Here is an 18,240-nt window from a genome sequence, read left to right on the forward strand (position 1 = left end):
TCCCCGAGGGTACCCCTGTTCAGCAACCTACAGTGACTCCTACTGCCAAGAGTGAGAACAGGGCTGGGGTGCAGGCCCTACTTCCTGGTTTTAAGTGGCTTTCCTGGCCTGTGTTCTCAGCCCTGACCTCTCAGCATCTGCTGCATAAGAGCCCCAGTGCCTGCGTCCAGCTCAGGTGCCTGTGGGTATTCCACACCTGCATCCAGGGAGGGCTGAGCTGGGTCAGGATCTATGGCCCCGTCACCTCTACACCCATCCCACAGGCATTGTCTTCTCACTGGCGGACCGCTCCAGCTCCTCCACCATCCGGATGGATGCCCTGGCCTTCCTGCAGGGGCTGCTGGGCACAGAGCCGGCTGAGGCTTTCCACACCCACCTGCCCACTCTCCTGCCACCTGTGATGGCCTGCGTGGCTGACCCTTTCTACAAGATCGCAGCTGAGGCCCTGCTAGTGCTCCAGGAGCTGGTGAAGGCCCTGTGGCCATTGGACAGGCCTCGGACGCTGGACCCGGAGCCCTACATTGGAGAGATGTCTGCAGCCACCTTGGCCCGGCTTCGTGCTACCGACCTGGACCAGGAGGTGAAGGAGCGGGCCATCTCCTGCATGGGCCACCTTGTGGGCCACCTGGGTGACCGGCTTGGGGATGACCTGGAGCCGTCACTGTTGCTCCTCCTGGACCGTCTGCGGAATGAGATCACCCGGCTTTCCGCCGTCAAGGCGCTGACGCTGGTGGCTGTGTCCCCGCTGCGGATTGATCTGCAGCTCATCCTGGCTGAGGCATTGCCCATCCTGGCCTCGTTCCTGCGCAAGAACCAGCGGGCGCTGCGGCTGGCCACCCTGGCGGCCCTGGATGCCCTGGCCCGGAGCCAGGGCCTCAGCCTCCCACCCCCCGCTGTGCGGACCGTGTTGGCTGAGCTGCCTGCCCTGGTCAGCGAGAGCGACATGCACGTGGCCCAGCTGGCTGTGGACTTCCTCGCCACTGTGACCCATGCCCAGCCGGCCTCATTGGCCGAGGTCAGTGGTCCTGTGCTCTCTGAGTTGCTGCAGTTGCTACGCTCACCCCTGCTGCCGGCTGGTGTGCTGGCAGCCGCCGAAGGCTTCCTGCAGGCTCTGGTGGGGACGCGACCACCGTGCGTGAACTACGCAGAACTCATCAGCCTGCTCACTGCACCTGTTTACAACCAGCCCGTGGACAGCGGGCCTGGCCTGCACAAGCAGGTGTTCCACTCGCTGGCACGGTGTGTGGCAGCCCTTGCAGCAGCCTGTCCCCAGGAGGCAGCAGGCACGGCCAAGCGCCTGGTCTGTGACGCCAAGTCACCCAGCTCCAGCACGGGGGTCAAGGTCCTGGCGTTCCTGTCGCTGGCTGAGGTGGGCCAGGTGGCTGGGCCGGGACCCCAGCGGGAGCTGAAGGCAGTGCTGCTAGAAGCCTTGGGCTCGCCCAGCGAGGATGTGAGGGCAGCCGCCTCCTATGCGCTGGGCCGTGTGGGTGCAGGGAACCTGCCCGACTTCCTTCCATTTCTGCTGGGGCAGATTGAGGCTGAGCCCCGGCGGCAGTACCTGCTGCTGCACTCGCTCCGGGAGGCCCTGGGCGCTGCCCCACCTGACAGCCTGAAGCCTTACGCTGAGGACATCTGGGCCTTGCTGTTCCAGCGCTGCGAGGGTGCTGAAGAGGGCACCCGGGGGGTGGTAGCCGAGTGCATCGGAAAGCTGGTCCTTGTGAACCCTCCGTTCCTTCTGCCCCGGTTCCGGAAGCAACTTGCTGCAGGTAGGGGCATGGGATGGGCAGAGGCAGTCCAGGCTGGAGGTAGGTGGTGTGCCCATGTGGCTCATACCAGGTGAGCTTGTTCAGGTGATGGGGCTAAGAATCATGCACGGTGTCAATAAGATTAAAGGCAGAAAAGCTGTTAAAAACAGCGTTTCCTGAGACAAAGGCTTCTTCCTGTGGGACCCTCTGTGATGGAGGGGACAGAATCCTTGGTTTGTCCCTCCAACAGGAAAACTTTTCATGATGCCACTTCTGTAATCCTTGGTGCGGACAGCAGCCTCACGCTCCAGGGGAAGCTTAGTAACAGCGGTTCTCTGAGAGGCCAGAATTGACTGCCTGCAGCCTGCAGCCTGCAGCTCTCTCTCTTGGCTGGCTTGCACCCAGAGCAAATGTAAATGTAGACTGGGAGTGGATACCAGGCCTGGGCAGACATGGTTGCAGGGGCAGGTTTTATGTTGTGGAGTCAGGATGTTCCAAAGCTTAGGGAGGAGGAAGAGGCCATGGACTCTGAGAATGAAAAGCCTCAAGCTGGTGGGCTGGAACCCCTGAGGTCAGAGGTGTGTCTTTGACAAAATGCAGGCAAAGTGCTTGGGTAGGGGGTGGTAGCTAATTAGTACTGGTTAGTAACTGCTGTTGTTGCTGTGTCAGTGGTTAGGCTAAGCCCTCACTGGGTTGCTGGTATGCCCTCAGCAGTGCGTGGACAGGACAGCCAGGCTGAGGATGTCACCCGTTACACCGCCCAGGGCTCCTCATGTGAACCCTGGGAGGCGAGTCTCAGGATGAGGGGCTGCCCACCTCTGATTTGTTTAGGCCCCTTGCCCACTGCTGAACCAGCTAACCAGTCATATTTCCTTGTGACTGCCAGTTGCTGGGACGCTTAGAGCCCGGTCAGCAGCCTGCTTCTAGCAAGTTCCTGGGGCTTCCTAGTTGCCTCTCCCTGTACACCCCTCACTCTAGTCTCATCTCACTTCCTGGCCTGTATTTATCCTTGGCCTCATTTTTCTTATTCACTTAATCCTATGCTCCCTGTATTATCTTCATCATCCACCCTGAGCCAGACAAGGTGGAAAGAGAAAGAGGGAAAAACCACACGGCTGAAGTCAGTAACTCACTCACTCATACTCTGGCATCAAATTGTAAACTTCGGGAGTTCCCATAGCGGTGCAGTGGAAATGATCCGACTAGGAGCCATGACGTTGTGGGTTTGATCCCTGGCCTTGCTCAGTGGGTTAAGGATCCAGTGTTGCCGTGAGCTCTGGTGTAGGTCGCAGACGCTGCTCGGATCTGGTGTTGTTGTAGCTATGGTATAGACCAGCAGCAACAGCTCCGATTAGACCCCTAGCCTGGGAACCTCCATATGCCACGGGTATGGCCCTAAAAGGACAAAAGACCAAAAAAAAAAAAAGTAAACTTTTTCCTGAGTCTTGAACTACAGTCTGTGAGTGGAACCAGACTTAACCCCTTCAGTGCTGTGTGCTGGGGCGGGGGGGCCAGGGTGGTGAGCAGCCGCTGATTTATCTCCTTTACCCTAATGGGCAATGTCTTCCCCTCCCTTGATGCAGCTTCTCTACTCAGAAATCAGGCAGAAACGCACATTGAGTTGAGGCACAGCTGCCCCCTGCTTGGCGAATGCAGGCCTGAGGGGGCCCAGAGAGGGCACATAAGCAGCCAGTGAATTCTGGACCTGCTGTGTGATCTTCTGTGAATTTAACCTTTCTGGGCCTCTTTTTCCTCATCTGTAAAAGGGAGATTAATAATAATTTTTATTAATTATCTTAACTAATATTATTAATTATTATTATCATCCAATGACTAGGATTAATTAACCCTGAGAGTGAGTTGAGGTAATGTGTTTGAAAAATAGGACAGAGCCCCAAGGCCTGAGCAGAGGTCTTTCTTTGGGTTGAGCCCTGCTTGGGTTCTCAGTCCTGTTCACGTGCTCTGTGTGGTTATCTGAGAACTGATGGTGCTACCGTCTCAGCTGCAGCAGGAAAAATTCAAGGGAGGTTCTGGGCTGCAAGGGAAGTGGCGACATTGACTTCCCCAAAAACGGGTGGTGGGTTTCAAGTGGGGAGTGGTGTGGTTCTCTGTCGCACAGAGGCGAGGGCAGCCTTGGCCCCTCCAGCCTTTGGGTGTCCCTGTGGGAATCCGGGACCCACAAGGCCTCTTGTCCGCAGGTCAGCCTCACACTCGCAGCACTGTCATCACAGCAGTGAAGTACCTCATCTCAGACCAGCCCCACCCAATCGACCCCCTCCTGAAGAGCTTCATCGGTGAGCACCCCTCCCCTCTGCCCCCTCCGGTCTCCTCTACCCTGTTCTTGGGCTGATTTTTCTTTTTTTTTTTTGTCTTTTTGCCATTTCTTGGGCCACTCCCGCAGCATATGGAGGTTCCCAGGCTCGGGGTCTAATCGGAGCTGTAGCTGCCAGCCTACGCCACAGCCACAGCAATGCAGGATCCGAGCCGCGTCTGTAACCTACACCACAGCTCATGACAACACCGGATCGTTAACCCACTGAGCAAGGCCAGGGATCGAACCCGCAACCTCATGGTTCCTAGTCGGATTCGTTAACCACTGCGCCAAGACGGGAACTCCTGATTTTTCCTTATTTTTTTGTCTTTTCATCTTTTTAGGGCTGCCCCTGAGGCATATGGAGGTTTTTAGGCTAAGAGTTGAATCGGAGCTGTAGCTGCCTGCCTACACCACAGCCACAGCAACGCCAGATCCTTGACCTGCTGAGCGAGGCTAGGGATCAAACCTGCAACCTCATGGTTCCTAGTCAGATTCCTTTCTACTGTGCCATGATGGAAACTCCTTGAGCTGATTTTTCTTACACATTAGCCTGGAGAGCTGGAGACCCGAGGCTGCCTCACCTCATGACAGGCCTCGGCTCACATTCCTGCACTGCCCCTGAATCGATGGGTGAGGCCAGTGTGCCCCTCACCTCTGAGCCTCAGTTTACTCATCTGTAAAATGGGGGTGAGAAAATCCTTATCTAGGAATTCTCATTGTGACTCAGCAGGTTAAGACCCCGACTAGTATCCATGAGGATATGGGTTTGATCCCTGGTCTTGCTCAGTGGGTTAAGGATCCAGTGTTGCTGTGAGCTGCAGTGTAGGTCACAGATGTGGCTTGGATCCTGCATTGCTCTGGCTGTGGCATGGATCTCAGCTGCAGTTCCGATTCGACCCCTAGCCTGGATCTTCCATGTGTTATGGGTGTGGTCCTAAAAAGGGGGGAAAAAAAGAAAAAGAACAAAAAAGAAACCCTTATCTGCATATCTCAGGTTGTTTGGGAACACCCCTCTCCCCCCACCGCCGCTGCCAGATGGTTCAAGGGAAAGCACCCATGAACACAGGCTCTTAGAGGTAGAAAACCACACTTTCACTGGCATTGGCATCAGCAGCCACCCAGCTGGGTAGGGCTGCACCAACACTGGGGAGAGTAGCTCTCCAGCCCAGCCCAGGTCTGAGAGGCCTTCTGGCCTAAGGAGCCCAGACAGTCTTGCCTGTGGGCCTTCAACTGGCCCACACTGGAGTCTGGGACCCTTTTCATCCAGGCAGGGCAGCCTGGTGCAGTGTCAAAAGGTGCTAGAGTCCACCAGCCTCGAGTTCAAATCCTGGCTCTGCCACTTGGGCTGTGTGTGCGTAGACAGGCCATCTCATCCTCAGCTGTAAGGTGGGGGGCATGTTGTGAGACGACAGTGTCGGAAGCTGCAGCAATATTGTCAGCAGCTGCTCCATCCCATGGCCTGACCCAGTGGGCACACGCTTCCCCAAGTCCTGATTTCCTCCACCTTGCCAGGGACTTCACCTGGGTATTTGGGTTTGTTATGTGTTTTTGAGCTGACGCTGTAGATCTGGTACCGTGCCAGGCCTTTTAATATACCTCATCACGGTTCATCCTCACAGCCACCTGTGTAGCCTGTAGCACCGGGCCCATTTTACAGATGAAGAAACTAAGGCACAGAGGAGATTTGAACTCAGGTCTTTCCAGGTACCCACAGCTATGTTCTCACAGAGCGTAGGGACCTAGGAGCCAGCAGGGCACAGCAGAAGGGACCCAGAGCCACCAACCCTGATGGATCCAGATCTGTGAGGAAACTGTGTTCTTCCTAGTGTCACACTGGGAGGCCTCTGATGGCAGTTTGTCCCATAATTGGTGATGGTAACTCTGATTAGCCGGTAAGGGTGGAGGCTTCAGGATTCTCCACTTTAAAGTTACTTTCCATTTTGGAATGTTTGAGCCTATTGAAATAGGCTCTTTTTCCTTGTCAAATTTTTGTCCGGTACATTTTGAATCTGTTGTGGGGTTTCTTTGTTCACTTTTTTTGCCTTTTAGGACCGCACCTGTGGCAATATGGAAGTTCCCCGGCTAGGGGTTGAATTGGAGCTGCAGCTGCCAGTCTATGCCACAGCCACAGCAATACCAGATCGAGCCACATCTGCGACCTGCAGCCCAGCTCACATAAGTGCGAGATCCTTAACCCACTGATTGAGGCCAGGGATCAAATCTGCAACTTCATGGATACTAGTCAGGTTTGTAACCTGCTGTGCAACAATGGGAACTCCCCATTGTGGTTTTTTGCCTGAATAAATGGTTTCTGACAGTTGCCAAATGACAACTTTCTAATTCCAACATTCCATATTTGTTAGTTTGCATCATTTTGTTCTCAGGAATAACTTTTCCTTCTCCTTCATTTATTTACTTATTGATTTGTTCATATTTCACTCAGTGGGTTATAATCAACCATTTCTCCAAAGGGCCCTGATTCCTTTTAGTGGAGGATGGTATTTAGAATCCAAGATCTGGGCCCTGAGTGTGCTCATTGCTGCTGGAGTGCCATTGCTTTTAGGCCATCTCAGCAGACAGAGCCAGTAAATATAAGCATGTATGTACACAGACAGATACACAAATAGATGTGTCACCTCCTATTCCAGTCCAGCACCACAGGGTTCATTCTAGCCTTCTGCTTTTCCATACGCTCTTTTCTTACAGGAGAAACCCAGCTCCTGTTATCTACAAGATATTTATTCACTTAATCCTGGAATACACAGAAGGTAGTCTGAGAATTGCTAACCCTTATCTGTGAAAACACAGTATTTCTATATAATTCTTTTGTCTGAGGGCATCTTGTCAAAATGTTTAGAAGTTACTTAAGTGAGTTGTTTTCTCTTTCATAACCTGGGAGGTTATATTAATCATTTGAAGTACAGTTATGTTGTTTTTAGGAATCTTTCCCATTCTTGATTTATTTATTGAATATATAAAACATTAACATAATTATTAAAGAGTCTAGCCTGGGAGTTCCTGTCATGGTTCAGCAGAAATGAATCCGACTAGTATCCATGAGGATGCAGGTTTGATCCCTGACCTTGCTCAGTGGGTTAGGATCCAGTGTTGGCATGAGCTGTGGTGTAGGTTGTAGACGTGGCTCAGATCTGGTGTTGCTGTAGGCTGGTGGCTACAGTTCCTATTCGACCCCTAGCCTGGGAACCTCCATATGCTGTGGGTGCGGGCCTTAAAAAAGACATAAAAAATAAAAATAAAAAAATATACAGAAAGTTAAAAAAAAAATCTAACCTGTACAAAAAGGTATACTCAAAGAAATGCTGTGTGGCTTTGTGTAAGTCTCTTCACCTCTCTGATCTTCTGGATGCTCATCTGAAATAAGATAAAGTTAGCATTTATAGAGTCCTCACTCGGTGCCAGGTGGTCTAAATGCTTTATAGACAATACCATATTTTTAATTCTAAAACCAATCTTACAGTGTAGGCACTGCTGATACCCCCATTTTATAGATGAGGACATTGAGGCTGACCAAGGCTCTGCAGTTAGAACAAGGTAGAGCCTGGATCTGAACCCAGGACAGACTCAAGTCCACATTCTTACCTGGACCTTGAAGGCTTGTTATGCAAAGTAGACGCTCAGAACACATTCATCCCTGTGTAGCCAGGTCTGCAAGGCTCCTGTTAACCAGATAACTGAGGTGGGGTGGGGGTAGTTTGTGTTTGGCTCTGCCACCCCTCACACTCTCTCTGGTTTTTCTGCCAGGAGAATTCATGGAGAGACTGCAGGACCCAGACCTGAACGTGCGCCGGGCTACGTTGGCTTTCTTCAACTCCGCTGTGCACAATAAGCCCTCGCTGGTCCGAGACCTGCTAGATGACATCTTGCCCCTGCTCTACCAGGAGACCAAGATCCGCCGGGACCTCATCCGAGAGGTGAGCTGGGATCGCTTGGGCCTGACTGCTGGGACTGGGGCGAGGATTAGGGGTAGGCTTATCAGAGCAGGCGCTGGCCCCATGGTCAAGGTGTCCTGCCGGTGTGACCCTGGCCAGGGCAACCAGATCCTTTGTGAGCCTTAGTTTCTCCTTGTAGGCAAAAGGAGGGAAATAATCGTGTCCATGTTGTAGGGTTGTTGAGATTTAATGATTTAAATCCTGCAAGTGCTAGGAACTGCTCCTGGCACACAGTTGGCACTCAGTAAATGTCAGCAAGTCTTGTTATTCCTAGACATTCAGCAGGTATTCATGGAGCACCAACCCTGCGTCCGGGCTCCAGGACTCAGCTGGACCAGATGTGAACCACAAGGGAGCTCATGACCTCCTGAAGGAGGTTATAATAATTGTAGTTATAATTATTGTTACTATTATCATTATGACAGGGCATCACAGGCTGAGCAGAGGCATGCAGACTCAGAATCTAAGGCATGATTTGGGGATGAGACACAGGGGTGAACAACAGAGGGGAGGGCTCTGCAGCAGGATTCCAGGGAGGTGGCCCCAGCCCATTGTCATCCCATCCTGCAGGTAGAGATGGGGCCTTTTAAGCATACAGTGGACGATGGGCTGGATGTGAGGAAGGCGGCCTTTGAATGCATGTACTCGCTGCTTGAGAGCTGCCTGGGCCAGCTGGACATCTGCGAGTTCCTGAACCACTTGGAGGATGGCCTGAAGGACCACTATGATATCCGGGTAGGAGGAGTCTCCTGCCGGCCCCATGCCCACCCCACACTGAGAGGACAGTCAGGCACCACTGGGCCTGCTGCTTGTTTTTTCCCCATCCCCTGCCCCAGGCACCCCCTGAGAATAGCTGCTTTGTTTTTTTCCAATAAGAAAAAAAGCCCTTGGGAGAATGGTTTGGCAAGAACTAGAAAATGGAGAATTTAGAAAAAGTTTTAAATTTAGAATTCTTAGATACTCCATGACCAGAACCTCTGGACTGATTCCTAAACATATGTGCGGAGTTTTATGTTAGAGATGGTCCTCCACAGCTCTCTGGGAGTTGGGAAAAACTGGCAGGTGCTGAAATGTCCGCTCATGGGGAGCTGGCTCAGTAAAATGGGAACTCCAGTCATGGGGTCCTGGAAGAGTTAAAAAGATGGGGATCTCTGTGCTGGAGGGGAAAGCGGCCAAGACCCACTGCTGAGCAGTTGCAGAAGTTTGGGCCATTTGATTACTACCTGTCAGGGAGACAGGTTTCACTTTCTATTCCTCTGGTAGCTTTTAAAAATATATACAGTGAGCATCACTTTTATACTGAAAAACCGGGAGTTCCCATTGTGGCTCAGTGAATTACGAACCTGACTAGTATCCATGAGGATGCGGGTTCAATCCCTGGCCTTGCTGAGTGGGTTTTTAAAGGAGCCAGCGCTGCCTTGAGCTGTGGTGTAGGTCGCAGACATGGCTCAGATCTGGCGTGGCTGTGGCCGTGGCGTTAAGCCAGCAGCTGTAGCTCTGATTCGATCCCTGGCCTGGTAACCTCCATATGCTACAGGTGCAGCTGTAAAAAGAAGAAAAAAAATTTTTTAAATATAATGAAAAACCAATGTAGAATAATCAGAATTACACTTGTCCTAAAAAGGTTTAGACAATATAAAAGTGAGTAAAGCAGTAGAGTAGTGATCACCCAAAAGTTCACTCCACCTAGAGAGAAGCACTGTTGTACATCTGTGTGCTTCCTGGGACAATGCCCAAAAACATTAGGTTGAGTAAGGATCCAGCATTGTCACTGCTGTGACTCGGAGTCACTCCCTAGCCCAGGAACTTCCATATACCACAAAAATAACTAGAAAAATAACATCCCTTCATTTAGTCAGCCAGTATTCGCCAAGTGGCAACACGAGACCAGTGTGACAGGTAAACTGAATGCCAGAGCCTGACTCGAGCTCCCAGGGTTGGGTCCAGAGCCTCTACTCATCCAGGGCCTGGAACTTTTGGTCCTGGGCCATTTCACCAAGAATTCCTTCCTCCGGGCAGATGCTGACCTTCATCATGCTTGCACGGCTGGCTACGCTGTGTCCTGTGCCTGTCCTGCAGAGGGTGGACCGGCTCATTGAGCCCCTCAGGGCCACATGCACCGCCAAGGTAAGCCCTCTGCCCAGCCCTAGGCACACGTGCCAGGTCCTGTGCAGGTCATTCATGGTTACTATTAACTAAGAATCTCCTGCAGTACAGGTGGTGTACAAAGTGCCGTGTTTAATCATTATTGCCCTGTAAGTTACTTACTATTCTTACCATTGTGCACACAGGGGAACAGAGTTTCAGAGGTTAAGTTACTAATGGAGGCTACACAGCTAGTAAGCTACAGAACTGGGATTCTGTCTCCCTCATTCATTAAACATTGCCTGAGTGCCAGGACTTCTGCACTAGGGATCCAGCATTGAATATAGTGGACTCACTCCTCTCACATCCTACTTGAGAAACTGAGTCAGACTCTTAGAAAGATAGAAATTACTGATAGGGCAGTTAGACCGGATGCCTCAAGGTACGGGAGGACCCGGGACAGAAGGCTCACAGAAAGCTGTAGTGTTGAGAACAGAGCCTGTCACACCCAGGTGGTACCCAGTAATTTCTGCTGAATGCAAGAACTTCTTCGGGTTTTGGAAGGGTAGAAATTAACCCAAAGGAGGGCAGATTTGTACTTAAAAAAGGAGTCACAGCTTCAGGGGAGAGCCAGAGTGTTGTGTGGGAGTGTGAAGTGTCCTGAGAGCAGAACAGAAGGAATTTGGGCTTTATTCTGTAAGCAGCAGGGGAATTCCTGAGATGCAAGGGATAAAGCAACAGAAAGCAGGCGAGGCAGTATTCGGAATCTGTGAATGGGCTGCAAAAAGGCAGGGGCTTGAGAGGGGGCAAGAGTTCACCTAGGAGACTGTCACAACCCATTCATGAAGTCCAGTGGTGCCAAGAGCCTGTGTTAAGCACAGTAAATAAGGGTAGGAGGTAGGTACATGCTGGGGAAGTTGACAGGTGACCAGTGAAGTACAAAGCTGGGCTCAGAGGATGGCTTTTTGTTCATTGTTTCCCACCTTAGGTCAAAGCTGGTTCTGTGAAGCAGGAATTTGAGAAGCAAGATGAATTGAAGCGCTCTGCAATGAGGGCAGTGGCCGCCCTGCTGACCATCCCTGAAGTGGGGAAGAGCCCCATCATGGCCGACTTCTCATCCCAAATCCGCTCCAACCCTGAGCTGACCACCCTCTTTGAAAGCATCCAGAAGGATTCTGCATCAGCCCCCAGCACAGACTCCATGGAGCTCAGCTAGTGCTCCCCGGCCCAAGAACCCCCACTCACAAGGAGCCTCACGCACCCACCCCCACAGGCCTCTACTCCTGCCCTTTACTCATCTCACTGGGGGCCCCCCCTGCTCCCAGTTGTGGGGGGGAGGAGGGGTTTACAGTGCCTTCTCTGCCCCCAGTCAGAGCTGCAAGGCTGCCAACAGTTGGCTCCTTTGACTCAGGACAGTCGCTCAATCAACAGGGTGATAGTTCTTCTAAGCCTCTTCCATGGAGCTGGATGACTTCACAGGGTCAGCCTGGCTCCTTCAAGCCATGGGAGTCTCTGCCTCAGAGGTCTTCGTATTTATAAACACTCTTGTGCTCACGGCTCTGAAAGGTCAGGAAGGTGCAGACTGGCCTTCCTCCCCGACTGGAGTCCCATGTTGCTCATTTCACCTGATCTGCCAAAAATTAGTATTTGCCAGACATCTTAATGCAGATACTCCTGGGTTATCCACATTTTTGAATCCGAGATGCTTTATTTCAAATTGGCAGTAATAAATCCAAAATGCATAGTACTTCTTGCAAGGGGAGTGGGGCATGGAATTAGATCTAATTTTTTTTCTAATTCCAGAACTCTTATGTAGCCAACTAGGAACAGGAAAGCACAAGGAAACAGTACTTATCACCTTTCATGTCCCCCACCTAGGTAGCCACGAGGTTTGTCCTGGGAAAAGTATGGAGTATGTCCAGTTTTTAGTATCAAGGATAGAAACGTTAATCGACAGGCCAAAGAATTTCCTGTGCTATTCCAGGTTAATAAAGTAGAGATTCTAAATTGCTTTTCTCTGCACAATTCTTCCACTCAGTAGTCAAGACCATCAGAATACTTCTCAAGTCAACTCTCAAAGGAGGCAGTCAATCTGTAAGACATTTCTCCACTAGAACCAAGGGACTTAAACCCAGTCTTGTGCTGTAGCACATGTCCTATCCCATGGGACCTGTGCTGCCACTTCACGCCATTTCTTGCAAAAGCGGTCTCACAACCTTACAAAACAGCTAGGTTCTAGCTACTGCAGCTTCAGGTCTGGGGCTACAGTTGAAAAGGGAACTCGATTGTTGAATTCTGAATACCAAGAGGCCCTGATTATCACCAGTTAAAGATCCTACACCTGCAGAAACTGTTATGCCTGAAGCAGCACAGGGTTATATGAGGGAGACCGAAAGCTGTCTTCAAAACACCCAAGGCTAATCATATAGTAGAAGGTATTGTGTCATCCTGTTGTGTATTTTTGGACAGAAGCTACAGGGTGCTATTTTTAATACCAAGTAAGAATTAAAGGGAGTAAGATTTTTATTAGGATTCTTCAGCACACATTTCCTCAATCTTCACAAAACCCACACAGGGTTTACAGAGTGAGGCTGGAACCTACTTGCTCTGAGGGCTGTGTCCCACCTGGAGCTGGCCAAGGCTGGTCTGGGCACCTAGAGGCCTGTGCCCTTCGAAGGAAAAGATTGCATGTCCTTTACAAACCCCTTTCAAATAGAAGATTCCATAGAGCATGAACAGGAAAGAAATTTTCAACAAGCTGTCAAAGCATGGAAGAGTAAAAACTGGACAAGTTTCATGGTTTTATTAACACATAACAATGTGCACACGAGCCCACTATTCATTTCAACTTGGGGTCTAAACCACATCTGCCACAACTCGTTGCAACACTGGATCCTTAACTCACTGAGGCCAGGGATCATGGCATCACCATGGATACTAGCTGGGTGCTTAATCTGCTGAGCCACAACCAGAACTCCTGTCTATTCATTTTCTTCGCTGCGCAGCCTGGCATTGGGATTGGTGACCCTGATGGCCAGTTGGGCCGCTCTCTCGACAATGGCTTTGCGGTTCTTGGAAGAGACGTTGTGAGCAATCTCAGCACAGTATGATCTGAAAGAGAATGGGTTTGCGAATAAGGAGCAGGCCAGCCTGGAACACGCACACTGTGTTCTGCTGGGAAGGCAACAGCTTTCGTGGCTTTGCCTCCAGAGCAACAGAACTGAACGAAAGTGCTGGTGTGGCTGCTGACTGAGCCCTGCTCATCCCCAAACCCCACCCCTTATTTCCAAGGTACTAGCAGTAAGACTAAAATGCTTCCAGAAAGTGACCCCTCTCACTGAACCTTGGCAGGTTATCGCCTCCGTTTTACATACAAGGAAACCAAGGCCCACAGAATGGAAGTGAGTTCCCAAGTCACACACAGGGTTGGGATGACTCAGCCCCAGGTTCAAAGGTTCTCCCTCCTAACCTGCCCAGTTCAGGCAGTCTCAGGGAACCTGAACTTGCCCATGCAAAGTTTTGGAACTTTCTGCAAAGTAACCAAGATCAAAATCCAACAGCGTGATTAAGCCAAGGACCCAGATCATGAACATTTTACTTATTTGTGGCAGAAAAAATTCAAGTTAAAAGTAACACTGCCTAAGGTCATCCAGCGAGTGACAACACCTAACCTTTCTCGAGCACATGCAGATACTGTTCCAACTCATTCATTCCTTCACAGACATATCACACCCCAGCTTGACAACAAACTGGCTTAATGAACAAAGGAAGTAATTTATGAAGCCATCAACAGTGGATTAATAAAAGACATTCTAGGAGTTCCCATTGTGGCTCAGCGGTTTAAGAACCTGACTAGTGTCCATAAGGACACAGGTTCAATCCCTGGCCTCACTCAGTGGGTTAAGGACCCAGGTGTGGTGCAGACTGGCTGCGGTAGCTCTGATTCAACCTCTAGCCTGGGAACGTCCAAATGTATAGCCCTAAAGAAACAAACAAAAAACACATTCTACCCCTGGAGAAATTTCAGCAAAGACAGACTCTAAAAGTGATTAAATAAGGCAGTAAGCACAGTTCTTTTCAAGAACTCTGAAGGATAATGGCTTCACAGCAAGAGACAGCAAATCCAAATGATATTTGTTTTCTGTAAAGAAGGCCATTCAAATGCAATACCTTTTTTTTTTTTTAATGGCCACACCCACAGCATATGGAAATTCCCAGGCCAGGTACTGAACCCAAGCCAAAGCTTGGACCTATGCCACAGCTGCGGCAATGCCAGATCCTTGAACCCACTATGCTGGGCCAGGTGCAGAACCTGCAGGCCACTGCAGTCGGATTCTTAACCTACTGTGCCACAGCAATAACTCCTAAAGCTCAAAAATCTTAAAACGTTACCCTAAGTCTTTGTCATCAAGGAAACTCACAAGTTCCATTACACCTTTCACCTTCTTTTCTCATTTCCCAAAACCTCCTCAGGTCCTCATCTATATTTAATAATCACAACTATACTGCACAGACTTTCCAATACTCTGCCCTCTGCCTGGGCATTTCCCATACTCCCATAAATGACAAGTGCTTTAATGTATGTCCAACACTCCACCCTGTGCTTGCACTATCCATCACCCACCAATGTTCAACTGTTCGGTTACTGCTACAATCATCAGCTTACATAGTTTCCCAACTTTTCAATGACTTAAGGACAAATACCCAGAAATAGAACTTGCGAATTACACTACAGATTCAGAGTATTTCTATGGCTCTTGGGCTGCAATGCCAAGCTATTACTTTAAAAGACTTTTTTTTTTTGCTTTTTAGCGCCACAGGCATGGCATATGGAAGTTCCCGGGCTAGGGGTCCAATTGGTGCTACAGCTGCTGGCCTACACCACAGCCAAAGCAATGCAGAATCTGAACCCAGTCTGCAACCTATACCACAGCTCTTGGCAACACCAGATCCCTGACCCATTGAGTGAGGCCAGGGGGGTCAAACCTGCATCCTCATGGAACTCCCTAAAAAGACTATCTTTATAGCAACATATTTACACTACAATCCTTGTTACACAAAGGTGTTAACTTGCAACCTTCTGTCACAATTCTGTATGAACTGCTTACTGGGGTTTGGGCACCAACAGTAATTCCTATGTTCATCCTTTCTAAAGAATATTTCCAGCATTTCAAGGCCTAGTTAAATAAATTTCTGACCCAGAGAAACTCAACCAAAAGTGTGAATAATGATTTTATTTTGATACTTGTACCCACAATTACTATAGATAGTTCTTTCCGAACCAGACAGAAACAGTCTTAATCACTTCCCACGAGAAATCTTTTCTCACCCACTGCCCTAGTTTGGGCCTAAGCAGACCAAAAGTATCTTACGCACAGAGCTCACCAAGTGTTGAACTTTCTCTAAACACCTGAAATAATGCTATGAACCCCCCACGCCCTCTTGCATTCCTACAACTGTATAAGCTGTCCTATGTACAACCTCTGCCCTTCCCCCCCACCTCACATCAGAGCCCTAATCAGTTAGCAACTCCACTCCTGCAACCTTCTGGAGATACCTGTGGCCAGAGTAAGGTGCCCCTTAGGTCTGTGGATACACCCTTCCCACCTCAGTGATGTTCTGAAAATGACTGCCAGAGAATGCAAGAGGGGCTGCAATGCCAAGGAAAGTCATGCACTATCCAGGTCCTGGGTCTCTAAACTTTTCAGAACACCATCCCCCCCAGAGGAAACACATAGGCAGGCTTCTGACACCTGAACCCAGAGGTGGGACCCAACTCACTTGTTGCACATTAGCAGCACTTCAAGCTCCTTTACATTGTGTACCAGAAACTTCCGGAAGCCACTGGGCAGCATGTGCTTTGTTTTCTTGTTGCTCCCATAACCAATGTTGGGCATCAAGATCTGGCCCTTGAACCTTCTCCGCACCCTGTTGTCAATGCCTCTGGGTTTCCGCCAGTTCCGCTGAAAGAAAACACATGGTTAGTGTCCATGAAACCTGCCAACTCCTTTTGGAGAGAACCAGATGAAAAGGAAATGTACTGAATGGGAGCTGCCTTTGCCTAACAGGATTTCTCTACTTTTGTGTATGGGGCGGGGGGGGGGGGGGGAAATAGGGACTTGTAAATTTGACCAGCAGGAATATAGACCCATATTCATATTTCTTCTAAGCAAAGGAGAAGCAAGACTACATACAAAGGAATATGAGGAGACTGTGTATAAAGATGAAAAGCATGGGTTTCAACATCACACCCAGTTTTTCTCATCTATGAAAGAAGCACACTGTCATAAGGCCACCTGAAATGTAACAAATATAAGCCTCCAGGCACCTCTAAACAGACAACCATTCTCTGTCATTTAAATTTCAATTTACACATCAAAAGACTGATGCCAGTAAGGCAACTTCAGGGACTCTAGGGATGCTACAGAGCTTTGCCACCAGACACAGACCAGCTCATCTTCCAAAAACCGTCTTCTGAGGTGGGGATCCCAGAAACCCAACAGCCTTTCTTCACCCCGACACTCCCATCCCCGGCCATATACCTTAATTTTGACATATCGGTCTGACTGGTGCCGGATGAACTTCTTGGTCCTCTTTTTGACGATCTTGGGCTTCACAAGGGGTCTGAGAGCAGCCATGATGCCTAGAGAAAGAGGCAAAAGACCAGTCAAGAAGTCTCAGGAGGAGGCTTTCCTGCGCAGGGGCTTGAACACTGTTGCAGAGTGTCTTCCAATCACCAGCTACCAAGCAAGCTAGGAATGGAATGGGTACCTCTGCCAGGCTTGCTGTCCCTCCCGACTCCGAAGCTGGCAGAATACTAGCCATTCTCCAGATGCGATCCTGGGAGGTAAGGGGTCACCTCACCCACTCAAAAGCTAAGAAATAATGCCTAAAACCAACAGCAAAGGGTAAATCTGCAGAGGAGCAGTAAGTCCCATTCGAGTCTCAATTGCAGGCCTGGGGCAATCCACATGACCCCAAACCTATTTCCTCACTGTAAGATGCAGATATTGCACATTCAACACTTGCAGTGCCGGGACCAAGAAACCTGTAATTACCCTAGGAGGCTGCTAACACTCAAAAGACACCCCAAAACTGTGAGGTTCTTCTAAAGTGCCTGGAGGCCTTGGAACACACCTGGTCATCACCTTAAAATGTCACCTTCCTCAAGGCCTTCCCGCTACCCTATTTTTACTACTGTGGCACACTTTCTCTCTGTTCACGTTCATCAATATCTTTGCTCAGCACAAAGCTGGGACTCAATTTGTCCAGAAAACGAACGACCTCCTGCCCCCAATGATCTCCTCAAAAGAAAAGACGCAGTCCAACATTCCCAGACATCCCGACCCGACACCAAAACTTCGGTTAACTGAACAAGTCGACTCGCAGTCGCGTTTTGTTTTGCTTTTGCTGATCCCCCCACCGCAGCAAACCCAAGGCCAGAAACTGGAGAGAAGCGAGCGCCGAAATGAGGACTCAGACGAACACAGGTAGGCAGACATCGCTGAGGGGGCGAGGCGAAAACTTGAGCTCAGAACCGTTAGGCCTAAATCCCTCATCGCTCCGCGACCCCCAAGAACTCCTTAGCGCCCGGCGTCCCCAGTGCTCATACAAGCTGTCCGTAACTGACCCCAGATGGCCTCCGTAGGAGGCAAGGGAGCCCTGCGAAGGGAGCCGCCATCACCACCAGGCCGCTTCGCTCTGTTCTTTGTACGCACTCCAACCGACCGACAAGGACAATGCCCACCCAGACGACCGCTCGGAAGGTTAGGCCTCCTTAACAGGGCACGATGGAGCCAGATGGACGCCGCGGAAATGCGGATGGCCAACGATTAACACTCACCAGGCGGGCGATGGTTGCCACCTCCGTAAGGCAGCGCCGAGGAAGAGAGGGAAGGGTGCGCGCGGGGGCTGATGGGACTTCACCTCTGGGTCCCAGCAGGGAAAAGAGGAGCACTTCCGGCTATTGGTCTTTCAAAGAAACTAAAGACACGTCAGAGGAATAATTCTGAAAAAACGTCGATAGCCACCTGTGTTTTCCTAGACATTAATATCTAGGAGTATATCTGAAAATTTTCGTGCCTGCTGTTGGGACAACGTAAAAATTTAGAATTCTTTTTGAGCTTCTAAGACCTGGCGGGGAGGA

The 18,240-nt window shown here is 50.1% G+C and overlaps 2 protein-coding genes and 1 non-coding gene across 5 annotated transcripts in view; 1 reads left to right on the forward strand and 2 right to left on the reverse strand.

Moving 5' to 3' along the window:
- Positions 1-12,104, forward strand: part of CAND2 (cullin associated and neddylation dissociated 2 (putative)) — a 28,397-nt gene extending 16,293 nt beyond the window's left edge. For all 3 annotated transcript variants that reach the window (XM_047781314.1, XM_047781322.1, XM_047781328.1), the window contains 6 exons: positions 264-1,766; positions 3,944-4,039; positions 7,822-7,991; positions 8,580-8,744; positions 10,029-10,136; positions 11,083-12,104. In XM_047781314.1, the coding sequence (XP_047637270.1) occupies positions 264-1,766; positions 3,944-4,039; positions 7,822-7,991; positions 8,580-8,744; positions 10,029-10,136; positions 11,083-11,310 (2,270 nt within the window). In that variant the 3' untranslated portion in view covers positions 11,311-12,104. The remainder of the gene's footprint in view (positions 1-263; positions 1,767-3,943; positions 4,040-7,821; positions 7,992-8,579; positions 8,745-10,028; positions 10,137-11,082) is intronic.
- A 778-nt stretch (positions 12,105-12,882) lies between these two features.
- Positions 12,883-18,033, reverse strand: RPL32 (ribosomal protein L32). The gene is made up of 4 exons (XM_047781342.1): positions 17,938-18,033; positions 16,637-16,737; positions 15,876-16,057; positions 12,883-13,205 (listed from the first exon to the last, which is right to left on the reverse strand). Exons 2-4 carry the CDS (start codon positions 16,730-16,732, stop codon positions 13,076-13,078), a joined length of 408 nt encoding a protein of 135 aa, XP_047637298.1. The 5' UTR covers positions 16,733-16,737; positions 17,938-18,033; the 3' UTR covers positions 12,883-13,075.
- LOC125114421 (small nucleolar RNA SNORA7) lies at positions 16,805-16,944 on the reverse strand. The gene has a single exon (XR_007131790.1). It is a non-coding gene; the product is annotated as a small nucleolar RNA SNORA7 (small nucleolar RNA).
- Positions 18,034-18,240: the final 207 nt, after the last annotated feature.

This window comes from Phacochoerus africanus, chromosome 1, assembly GCF_016906955.1.
Source record: "Phacochoerus africanus isolate WHEZ1 chromosome 1, ROS_Pafr_v1, whole genome shotgun sequence".
Lineage (NCBI taxonomy): Eukaryota > Metazoa > Chordata > Mammalia > Artiodactyla > Suidae > Phacochoerus > Phacochoerus africanus.

What these genes read in the sequence shown, in the direction of transcription:
- RPL32 (XM_047781342.1), bottom strand. Translation starts at nt 16,732, where the DNA reads ATGGCTGCTCTCAGACCCCTTGTGAAGCCCAAGATCGTCAAAAAGAGG. An exon ending in ACCGATATGTCAAAATTAAG is followed by an intron (nt 16,058 to 16,636) that starts GTATATGGCCGG and finishes GTTTTCTTTCAG; the next exon opens with CGGAACTGGCGGAAACCCAG. An exon ending in GTGCTGCTAATGTGCAACAA is followed by an intron (nt 13,206 to 15,875) that starts GTGAGTTGGGTC and finishes ATTCTCTTTCAG; the next exon opens with ATCATACTGTGCTGAGATTG.